Genomic DNA, 12,305 nt, shown 5'->3' on the forward strand with positions numbered 1-12,305 from the left:
GGCCAATACTGTTTAATATATTCTCTCGTCTGCCTCTATTGACAGGGGGTACTGTTTTACCGAGCGTAATATTGCTCCTTTTAACTTTATGCAAACTGCCCCTGCCCCTTTCAGAATGCATACATCCTGGGCACCACTGGTCCATATCTATTCTGGTACCTTGCTCAAATCTGCTTGTGTGTGTGTGTGTGTTGTGAGACATGCGTGGTATCAAGAGACGACACAGTCAAGTGAAACACAGTTTGAAAACCTTTATTCTCAATGGTCAGGATGGTGTAACGTCTAACATGCCCTAACTCTAAGATGGGAATGTTCCCTAACGGAAAGATGACTCCTCCTCTTTTATCCCCACTGCCTTTTCTTCCTCCTTCTCCTCTTCTTTTAGCATGTCCTCAATCTGTCGGCACACCCCTTTTGATTAGTCACGTGGTTTACCTTGTTCTGGCAGAGCGTGTGTCTTAGTACCTGTGGTCCCCGTCTTACTACCTGCGCTGCTTTTCCTTACTTGCCCTTCAGTGTCTTCCGCTGGAGATACTCGCCGCGGTTAGCATATCATGCCGCTGGTTGAAAAGTGGGATAGAGCGCGTATGGGGGCGGGCTCGATGGGACCGTACCCGTGTCTACACTTGTACTAGTTTCTGTGGGAGGTGGCTTATTCTCTTCCTCAAACATGTTCCACAGTGCCAAAATACTCTGTATACTCTGTAATGTCTTCCCCTTATGTTTGGATAATAAATAAGAACACGTGTTCAACTATGTCACTCTCAAATGTGCCTTCCCTCGGCCACGCTTTAAAGCATTGTCCTGCCGTGTCCTGCAGCCCATTCAAAATGATATTTAATTACTTTATCTCAGTATTGTGGCAGTTTAGTACAAAGATGCTTCAAGGGAGTCTTCATTATTCCAATCAGCCCCATCCCCTCCCTTTTGCTGTTCTCCGACACTGCTCTAACAGAGTCGTGTACTCCCTTTTGTCAACTTAGGCCCCACTATTGGCAAATATGTCAATCGAAATGTTTTCCACTTGTACAAGGCTCAAAAAATATTTATAATATAACACAAATACAAAACACACCATCACCTCAACACATCACACCACTCACTTCTTCCTCTCCCAACTCCACAATTCTCAACCAATCCATATCATCATCTTATACATAACCCTACGTTCACACTCCTAATCACAATATACTCCTTCCCCAAATACTGCTCACATACACTTCAATGCCCTTCCCCTACCGAGGAGATCCCCTTTTGACTTCTACAAAGCATACAGCCTTTCCTCTCTCTCAAGAAGATCCCACAACACTTCAACTACAAATGACATCACCTTTCCTTGATACAAAAAGTGAAAATTAGGAGATCCCCTGCACACTACTATTACATTCGTATTACTAATAAATATAATAATTATTACTAAACAACGCTACCTTTCCTCTACGAGGAGATCCCTTATAACACTACTATGGTATTGGGTTTCTATTAAATCCAAAATTCACGTGCTCTAGGGCATCTAAATCCTCTTGGTGCTGAGTCTCTCCTCACCAGCTTGCACTTTCTCCAGTCACGTTCGGCCCCCCGGGATCAGGCATACAGTTTGGGAACTCAGTCGTATACCACACCTCATTGTGAGTGCACTTTATCTGGTCTCGACGGGCTGCACTGCTCCTCCATGCGTTTCGGCAGAGAGCCCTCTGAGAAGACTGGATATTTCGCTGTGGCCTCCAAATGTAGACATGGAGCCTCAGGGGCGATCCAAGAAAAATTCAAAAGTAATCCAAAAAAAGTGTACACCGTGCAAGAAAAAACCCAGCTTTATTAAACAATTGACTGGGAGTACAAACCGCTCTGTGGACCTGAACTGTAATACATTCTCAACTCTGAAGGGCTACAGTACTTGTACAAGAAAATCATCTACAATGCAGACACGATTAGCACACCGGTGTATCTGGCGGCAAAGCTCCACATATCTGGTGGCACAAGCTCCTCGCGCATCAAATCGACCAACCGGCTTCGAATCACAACTCATCCACAAAGACAGGACTTTCAAACAATACTTCTCTTGTCATGCACCCACCCTCTAGAAATGTATCCCGGTGTTGGCTCGGAATGACCCCACAATTCTCCAATTTTGCAAGTCTCTCCAAATATGGCTCTTTCAACAACACCTGACCAAGGACTAATTCCAATGGACGCGCATACCGATGCACAGAACTCCCAGTACTGCGATACTGTTAAAAGATGCCAGCCCAAATGATGCTACTCTTTAGCTAGGTCTGCGCTTTAAACAATAAAATAAAATAGATAGGCTTGACAAGGGCATAACAATCATTAAACAGGATGACAAGGCATGAAACAGCATAACAATGTACAAAATTACCTCTTCCTCACACTCCTACGCCTGGGCCCTGCAGACAGCTCCCATTTTCACTAACAATCTGCAGTCTTGCCATACAGGTGCCTTTGTAGGTCATTTAATTACTTTTCTGAGGTGATGCCAGTGATGTACACATTTTTCTGTGACCTTTGTTTGTTCCCACCATCGACCCATGAAAGAGAAGCACCTTAGAGTAAGTGTCTTCCATTTGCAATTAGTTCTGAACATGCGCTTGTTATTCTTTTAACCTTAAATGTGATCATGTTATTGTGTCGATTTCACCACATATGTTAACAGCATTATTTCATTTTTGTCTTTATTCACATTAGGCCCATGTTCTGTCAGTGACAACATAAAACAGCTGCACTTGTTGACTTTGAATTCACCATGGAGTTTTACAGCTATTATTACCAATATATATGCTTCACAAGTGGTACCATTGGGTACTTACAATACGCTTAAATTATGCATACTATTAAGTTTAGTGCAAACGTGTGATGAGGAAAGCGAAAATGGGAAATTCTTGGATTTTTTGGTAGTGACAAGTGATACCCTACTTGTAAATCGGTAAGTTTGTAATGTTCTTTTCATGTGTGAAATTGAAAATAATATTCAGTTTTCTATTTAGATGAACTGATTTGTTTCTCTGGATTACCATTATAGGGGAATTGTAGGCACAAATATGTTTTTGGTTGTAGATCCCTTGACAAACTATCTCCAAAGGTTTGTTTCTAATGGATTGTATCTTCCTACGGATTTCTCATCTTTGATATACCGATATCCTGCTTGCAGTCTGGAAGATTTTCAACAGCAGGGCTGTGGTGTGGCGTTGAGTCGATGCCCCTCAGCGTTTTTCATTCGTGCATCCGGATGTGAGGGCGATGATGGTATAAATAGCATGCACTGGGCCTGCTGCTTCAGTTCAATTTTTCCGCATGTGCAGCACACTCTCGGAATGGTTCGACTCGCCTCAGCAATTCTATCTACGTAATTATTTTTGAATTCATTTGAATTCTTAAAAAATGTGTACTCTGAAGACAGCTTTTAAGAGATGTGCAGACTGTGACTCAAAGATGTTGATCACAGATCCGCACAGGATATATCTCGGGTGCCTCGGTAAAGAGCACAAAATTGAGTGTGGTTCCTCTCAGTTGATGACCAACGAGGCCTTAAAAGAGAGAAGGTCGAAACTCGCCCTACCTCGGTCGGTTTCAAAATCTCCATTTTCTGAAGGCAAATCACCTGCAAGGCCTAAGAAACGCCCAAACATTCGAAGCGGTCGAGGTCTAGGAGCGATTTGCATCATTCTTTGTTCTCATCTTCACAAAAACGTTTGAAGAGACGCCACTGTTCTTTGTTTTTTGATTCCTCACCTGACAAGAGACAGGTACGTTTTCCCGAAAAGACTGCCTCGGCAGCTGAATGGTTCTGTCAAAAGGTGATGGAAGTTTTTTCGAAGGCGGCCCTTTCTGGTCCCTCGAAAGAGCCAAAAAAGGCTAGTGATCCCACCACGTCTTTAAAAGCCGGCAGGGACACGTCAAAGGCTTTGACCCGTACACCCAAAAATAGAGTCTGAAGGCCCTGAAGATGCCTACTCAAGTAGCGTCGACATTTTCGACCATAGAGACAGCATCAAAGCCAAAGGCTTCAGTCATTTCTGTCGACCTCAGATCCTACTTTGACTTTTAGGCCACAATCCAAAAAGGACTTTTTCAAGTCCTTTGGATCCATCTTCAAGAAAGATGAAGAGCCCGGTGATGTTGTACCCTTTGGGTACGAACGTTTTGGCACTCCAAATGTCCCTGAAGAGTTGCTTTCTGATCAATTTCTTTTAAAGCACTTGGCTACATGCCTTTAGGAAGCTAGTGGTTTGGACACCTCCCCATTGGTGGAATTCTACACACCTGACATACCTGCTCATCCAAATGCGGCATACAGAACAGTTATGAACAAGGTCACTGAGTATTGGGGTTGGGGGCTTCCTGCAAAGGACATAACTCAGGATTACCTCACAGACATCCTTGACAAAGGCCCTCCAAAGGGACTGATGCTGCCTTTTCATTCAGCTCTCAAGAACACTATCTTGGAGAACTGGCACAAACCTGACACCAGTCCTGCTGTGAAAAAGGAGTTGGTGAGAAAATACAGACCTTCATATTTTGACCCTGACTTTCTCTCCAGGTACCCTAATTCAGAAGGTTTGGTTGTACTGGCGGCTACTTCCACTTCAAAGGCAGCTGCTTACCCATCCATCCCATCTGATAGGGATGACAAAAAATATGATATTTTAGCAAAAATGGTGTATTCTGCTGGGAGCATGGCCCTCGAGGGCATTAATGCATCTTGCGCTTAGAAAAATATACATTCATTGATGACAAGGACTGCGTTGGTCGTTCGATGGACTCAAGTGCAGTCATCAGGAGGTTTGCATGGCTACACTAGTCTGGATTTGCTCCTGACATTCACTCAAGGCTTCTGGACATGCCATTTGATGGGTCCAACCTTTTTGGATCAAAAGCTGGTGACAGTTTAGAGAAGATTCAGGCTTCTAAAGCGGCTGCAAAGTCTTTGGGAGCTGCCATCTGTCAGCCACAACAGCAGCAACATACTCCTTCCCAGGCTTGGAGAGGGTGTTATTTTGACTTCTACTCTTCTTTTGGGCAGAGTTAGAGGTAATGAGGTAATGAGGAGAGTTAGAAGCAATGGAGGAAGAACTGCTCAGGCAGCCACCTCCTCACTGCCCACTGCCACAGCCCCAAAGCCTCTGTCCAAAGGCCCCGGTAGGAGGCAGGTTGACCCAGCATCTGAAAGAATGGTGTAACATTACTTCAGATGCTCGGGCACTGCAGACAGTCTGCCAAGGGTACTGTCTTCCATTTCTATGAAGGTCCCCAGATTGTCCCCCGAGCAAGTAATCTCTTCAGGAACCAGATTCACTCCCTCTGCAGGAGATTCTTTCCCTGTTGGGAAATGTGGCGTGGAAAGGGTACCTGTAATGGAGCAATACCGAGGTTGGTACTCCACCTATTTTCTGGAAAGACAGAGAGAGGACTGCGACCCATCTTGGATCTGAGACGCTTAAACAAGTTCCTTAGGAAGGACAGATTCAAGATGGTCACTCTTCCACAGATCCTCTGGGCCTTTCAGCTCCAGGATTGGATCTTTTCCCACCTAAACGATTGGCTGATGAGGATTTGTTCTCTAGAACAAGCTCTGGAACATCTCAACAGCACCCGTCACTCTCTCCGCAAACTGGGCTTCTCCCTCAACTCTAGGAAGTCCCAAGTGACACCTTCTCAAAAGCTGCAATTCATACAGCGGTCCTGGACTCTTGCTCGGGGAAGGCTTCGCCTCAGGAGTTGAGGGCTCATCATATCTTACAGATGGTGATGAGATTTCAAAACGCCCAACATCTTCCGACATTCGACTTTCTGAGGTTGCTGGGCCTCATGGCATCCCGCATTTTCCTGGTGCCAGAAGCCCATCTAAGGATAGGTCCCTCCAGTGGGCCCTCAGATCCCATTGGTCACAATTCTCAGGCAGAATGAAGAACCTTCTTCAGGTCCCGAGCAAGGTGTGGCCAGAAATAACAGTAGTCACAGATTCTTCCCTCACAGGATGGGGAGTTCACATGAGTCATCTCGCCATCAGCAGACATTGGTCCCCATCAGAATCACATAAACCTCTTAGAGCTGTGGGCAGTCAGACTGGTGCTGATGGCCTTTTTTGCCTTCCATACAGGGGAAGAATGTCCTGATAATGACGGACAACACAGTGGCCATGCATTACCCCAACAAGAGAGGAGGTGTAGGGTCACTACCATTAAGCAGGGTGGCAATGCAGCAGTGGTTTTGGGCACTGCAAAATGGAATCTCTCTATTGGCCATTCACCTAGCGAAGAAGAGAACCTAACGCTCTCTGGGAGTTAGCTCAGGTTGTGGATCTGTATGCATCCAGTATCAACAGGAAATGCGACCTGTTCTGCTCCAGGGAATTTCCTCAGAGAAGAACTCTGGGGATGCGTTCGTAGTGGACTGTGAATGTTCACTCCCACCAGTCCCCGTCATTCCTTATGTCATCAGGAGGTTGAGGAAGGTCAGGAAGTCCATGATCCTGATGGCTCCGGATTGGGCCAGGAGGACGTGGTATCCGGACCTTCTAGACATGTCCATCTGCCCTCCATTGTGTTTTTTCCCCAGAGAGAGGACCTACTCTCACAAGAGGGAGGCTGTCTTCTTCACCCAGAAATAAGAACTCTGAACCTTCATGTCTGGTTTCTGAGAAGCTTTGATACAACGATTGGGACCTCCCGGAAGACATGATGGAGGGGTTGCTTTCGGCCAGAAGACCATCAACACAAGCACTACCGCTGCCATTGGAACAAGTTTTACAGCTGGTGTAGAGCTAAATATATTGATCCTTTCTCTTGTAATACACCTGCAGTTCTTTTTTTCTTGCTGCACCTAGACCATCAGGGGCTGCAGTTGGCTACCGTCAAGGGCTACCTGGTGGCATTAGCCATCTTTAAACGCACGCCAGAGCAAGGCTCTTGCTTTAAGATGCCAATTGTTATTCAATTCCTCAAGGGGTTGACAAATACTTTCCCACCGGTCCCCTTTGTGGTCCCATACTGGCACTTAAACCTGGTGTTAACCTTTTAATGGGAGCTCTATTTGAACCTCTCCATTCCTGTCCACACAGGTTATTAACTTTGAAGATAATCTTTCCATTAGCCATCACTTCTGCTTGCAGATTGAGTGAGCTGTAGGCTTTATCATGATATGTTATGTTAAGTTGATTTTTACTGGGCACCGCTATAATCTGCATGGTCTCCAAGAAAGTGGGTCGGGTAGGTTAGTGAGGGAAGAGGGATAGGATAGAGGTTATGCTCTTCTGTTGGTGCTTGCAGAACCAGGAGAAACTGGCATCTGTGTGTGTCGGCTTTCTCATTGTATCTGTAGGGGCAATGTCCACTGTCTGGGTTGTTTGTGTGTGGCAGTTTGTTCTTTTGGCGGATGTGTGAGTTGTGTGTTTTGTGTGTGGTAGGGCCGGCCCATTGGTTTGTGTGAGGTATGCAGGGGTGTTGCTAGGTCTGGAAAAGATCCGGGGCTACACTAATGTTGGGATTGTCAGGACTCGGGGCTGGCTAGCCTTTTGGTTGTAGACACTGAGATTCTATCCGGGGCTACAACCAAAAGACCCAGGGCTATAGCCCCCTAAGCCCCCCCCCTAGCAACGCCTCTGGAGGTATGTATGGGGTATGCTGGAGAGGAGCGAGGAGCAGGGGGGGTTAGTGGTTAGTACAGTGTTGTTGTTTTATTTTTGGTTCCAGGATCTGTACTGTCCCTTGATTGTCCTGGGTCTGTGGTGATATTGTGGGTGATGCCCATTTCCATCCTAGCCTCTGTGAGTTAAATATCCAGGTTTTCAATCATTTTCTGAAGGTAAGGTGATTTTCTGTCTTTCTTATTTCCTTTGGGATTGAGTTCCATAGATTGGTTGTTAGATGGAAGAATGCAGTTCCTCCACGGTTCCTTTTTTCGTAGTGTTCATTTCGATTTGGAGGTTGTTGCTTGATCTTAGGTTTCTTAGGTTTAGGTTTCTTCCTGGTCGGTAGAGGTTGATTTTGGCTTACAGGAATTTGGATCCTTGTCCATGTAGTGATTTGGGAGTGATGCAGAAGGCTTTGCAGTTAATACTTTTTTTACTGGGAGCCAGTGTAGGTTTCTCAGGGCTGGAGTGGTGTGGTCTCTTCTGTTTAGTCTCAGGAGTATCCTTGCTCCAGTATTTTGGATTTGATGGCAATTTTTAGTGAGCTGTTCTGGCCTTCCAAGGTGGAGGTTGTTCGCCTAGTTGATTCTTGATAATACTAAGGAGATGATTAGTCACAGGAGGTAGTAGCATTTCTTTGCTATTGTGTTGACTTGTGGTTCTAGTGAGAGCCAGTTGTCCATGAGTAGTCCCAGGTTTTCTATCGCAACACATGCTTCCAGTTGGGTCCCCATGCCTGGTGGCCAGTTCAGTTGTGTGTCTGTTGTGTTATCCTCTTGGGGGAAGATCATTATTTCTGTTTTGGACAGGTTTAGTTTGAGATTGTGGATTGTCATCGCGGTGTATATGTCTGTGAGGTATTTGTTGAGGGTATGTTTTGTTTATTTGTTTATTATTTGTATGGCGCACCAAACCCGAAGGTAACTGGGCGCAAGCAGTTCAAGGAGGCTTTAGGCTTAGGATACATAGAGTTGCAATCTTAATATTACAGGTACAATGATGGAGATATTTACAGTAAACATATTGCAGGTAAGCATTAAAGATATATACAATTATATTACAGAGAGCAATATAGGATGTAATTACAGTTGCCAGATTTAATGATAGCAGGTACTTGGCTTAGTATGTTATTTAACATTAGGTCCTAGGGTGAGCGTCATTGGTTCTGATTCATTTCTGTATGTTGCGTCAGAAGCTAGGGTAGGTTTGATCAACCCGGAGTGAGTGGGGGAGTGAGTTGCACGTTTGGATGGAGTTACCATCGATGTTGAATGCGGAGTAATCGATGTTACGTATTTTGAGGTTGGCCGTGGTTCCTAGTATTAGAAGTTCAGTCTTGTTGTTCAGGCAGAGGCCATGGGTGGCCATCCATGCCTGAATGAGGAGGTAAATTTGGTCACAAGAGCTGTGTCGGGGATGTAATTGCCCGAAAGGGATATGAGGATCTGGGTGTCATCTGCATTGTTAGTGTAGGTGACACCCAGATTGTCCAATTTGTCAAACAGCGGCTTTGTGAAGATGTTGTACATGGTAGGCGAGACGCATGAGCCTTGTGGAAAGCTGCATCTTATGGGGATTGGGTCCACTGAGTCTGAGAGGGAGGAGACTCTCATGGTTCTGTTGTTAAGGAATGATTGTAACCATGCTACTGCGTCCTTAGAGAAGTGAGCCGCCGAGGCAAGGTGTTTACAAAGGACTTCGTGGTCCACCAAGTCAAAGGCGGCTGACAAGTCAAGGAGGAGTAGCACGGCAGTTTTCCCTTTATCTGTGAGTTCCTCAATTTGTTTTTTTTAAGTCAATCAGTGCAGTTTCAGTGCCGTGTTGCGGCCTGAAACCTGATTGGTGGGTGCCGAGGAGATGATTTGTTTCCAGATATTGTTGTATCTGAAGGTACGCTACTCTGTCAATTATCTTCAGAAGGAAAGGCACTGTTGTAATGGGCCTGCAGTTGGTTGGAATGGCTGGATCTAATGTTTATTTTTTCAATAACAGTAGGACCCCATGATTCTTTCAGATTGCTTGGGCCAGTATTAGTTGAAAATGATTCATTAATGTATGCCACCATGGTTAGGATGGGGATCGGACCCGCCTTCCTTAAATGGACTAAACTGATCTACACTAACCCCACCGCCAGGGTGCGCACCAACAAGACCTATTCCGACAAATGGCCCCTCCATAGAGGCACACGGCAGGGATGCCCCTTATCCCCCATGCTCTATATCATAGCCGTAGAGCCGGTGGCCGCATATCTCCGTCAGGAATATGGTGACGGAGGCATCGAACTAGACGGGGTGTCACATCTCATCTCCATGTATGCAGACGACATGCTACTCTACTTGCATGATCCCGAGCTCCGTCTGCCCTACATTCTGGAGACATTAGATTGCTTCCACACACACACAGGCATACAGATAAATAGGGACAAGTCCTGCCTCTACCCCCTCGCTGCACTGCATAGCGGGGAGTACGGATCCCTGCCCCCACTAGACCTCCAGTGGCAAGTAACATCCTTTAGATACTTGGGTGTCACCATACACCGCAACCCGAGTACCGAACACATCCTTAACACGGTTAGGGCAAAGGACGCTCTTGCAAAATCCATGGAGTTTTGGGGGAAGCTCCCTCTCTCTGTGGCTGGGCGGGCGGGACTCCTCAAAATGGTAGCCCTCCCACGCCTTCTACACTGCTTCACTAACGTCCCCTTCAACATCCCCCCCGCTTTTTTCAGAGACCTGAACAAGCTCTGTAGGGGATTCCTGTGGCGGGGGGGTAGGCACAGGGTGGCACTGGACATTCTCCAAAGACCCTATGAGAAAGGGGGATTGAAAGTCCCCAATTTCGAACTGTATTACCTGGCTAGTCAACTGAGGCACGTAACGCATTGGATGGCGGATGAAGCCACCACTGACACCCGACTCCTCCAACCGGCCCTGCCGCGACTGCTACTCCGAGACCTGCTCTGGGTCGAGAAGAGGGCTCTTCAACATCACCTTTACCTAATTAAACTAGGAACTCAGCTCTGGAAGCGAGCCTGCAAGGCAGTGGGGGTGACAGACCCATATTCCCCGCAGATCCCCATTGCGGCTATCATGGTGAAACCTTCATGGGGATATATAGACACACGCACCCAGTGGGAACCCTATGGGGTGGCGGTACTCGGAGACCTCATCCATGAACAAGAGCTCATGGCGTTTACTGACCTCAGCGAGTCCACGGGCCTGCCCACGGATCAGGTCTTGCTCCACAGAGCAGTTATGAAGGCCCTGAAGGAGAGATGGCTAGAGGCCACCAACCAACTCACGGAGAATGAAGCCATCGAAACATTGCTGGACACTGCCGAAGGAGGCCACGAAACCTCCAGAATTTATGAAGCTCTACTGCAGAGTACAACAAAGGATGCACTAAAATGTAAAAGTAGATGGGAGAGTGAAATGGGCCTCGAATTTGAGGACAAAGCATGGGAGGAAATAACCCATAACCATAGAAAGGTCTCCAGAAATGCTCGCCTCCAACTTATTCAGCTGTACATCACCAATAGAGCCTACCTTACGCCCGACGCCATCTCTAAATTCAAAGGAGCCACGATCCAGACATGTCCCAAATGTCATGAGCCAAGGGCGGGTATGACCCACATGTTTTGGAGCTGCCCGATAGTCCAGAGATTCTGGGCCCGAGTGAAAGGAAAAGTGGCGACAGCTGATATTGAGGTGGAGATTCGGGAGCCAGCAGCCTGCATATTGGGAAGTTATAAGCGAAACAGCAAAAATAAGCCCCTAAATAGACTCACTGACTTGATATACATAACAGCAAAAAGACGCATAGCCATGGGTTGGAAGAGCGCAGGGGGGCCGAGCGAAGCCCTTTGGTGGGACGACCTCAAGAGATGGATAGCCGCCGAGACCGCGGCTTGGGAAACAGCGATTCAGGTACAAAGGCTGGACTCCAGCGCAGACCTACTCCGTTGGGTAGCGCTAACGGTGCCACTACTCCACCCAGTGACGCACGACGGCGCCTCGAACAGCACTGACGGTCCCGACCCGGCTAGCGCCTAAGGAAATCTGAGGACTTCTCTGTGGTCTCGGGGGGGAGGGGGAGGGGCGGGAAGGTTGGGTACGTTAAGACATGTTGTTCCAGATTCATACACATTGCATTGTCTAACCTCTGTTTCATATGTGTTAAAAAACCAATAAAGAAATTTAAAAAAAAAAAAAGAAAATGATTCATTAATGAGTTTGGAGATAAATGGTGACAGGTCTCTGGCTGCGTCTTTGATTAATTGTGCTGGGCAGTTGTTGACCTGGCATCTAGATGGTTTCAGGGAGGAGATGACTTTCTCCACTTCAAGGATAGAGACTTTTGAAAATGTAAATTGATCTGGTTTGTTAGTTGGTATTTTAGGGGTCAGAGTATGAGCATCATGTTTGGCAAGAGAGGATTTCTTGTTGGCAATCTTTCCTTGAAGGAGTACAATTCAATTTTATTGGCTAAAGCATTCTGTATGTTGGTACACCAGGTTTTGTCTTTAGTTATGTTGTCAGCTGGGGGGATAGGGGCCTCCATTTCTCGTAGTATGGTAAAGAGCTCCTTTGTGTTGGAGCTGGCTCTAGCAATTCTGTCGTTGTAAAGGTCTTTCTTTGTGCTGATTATTTCTTTTTTG

General features: G+C 46.4%; 1 protein-coding gene across 1 annotated transcript in view; it reads left to right on the plus strand.

Moving 5' to 3' along the window:
• MCMDC2 (minichromosome maintenance domain containing 2) overlaps nt 1–12,305 on the plus strand; it is a 2,206,017-nt gene that overhangs the window by 1,237,561 nt on the left and 956,151 nt on the right. The window contains exon 8 of the mRNA XM_069621139.1: nt 2,707–2,944. Within this exon, the coding sequence (XP_069477240.1) occupies nt 2,707–2,944 (238 nt within the window). The remainder of the gene's footprint in view (nt 1–2,706; nt 2,945–12,305) is intronic.

Source organism: Ambystoma mexicanum, chromosome 5q (genome assembly GCF_040938575.1).
Source record: "Ambystoma mexicanum isolate Mex_15411 chromosome 5q, UKY_AmexF1_1, whole genome shotgun sequence".
Taxonomy (NCBI): Eukaryota; Metazoa; Chordata; class Amphibia; order Caudata; family Ambystomatidae; genus Ambystoma; species Ambystoma mexicanum.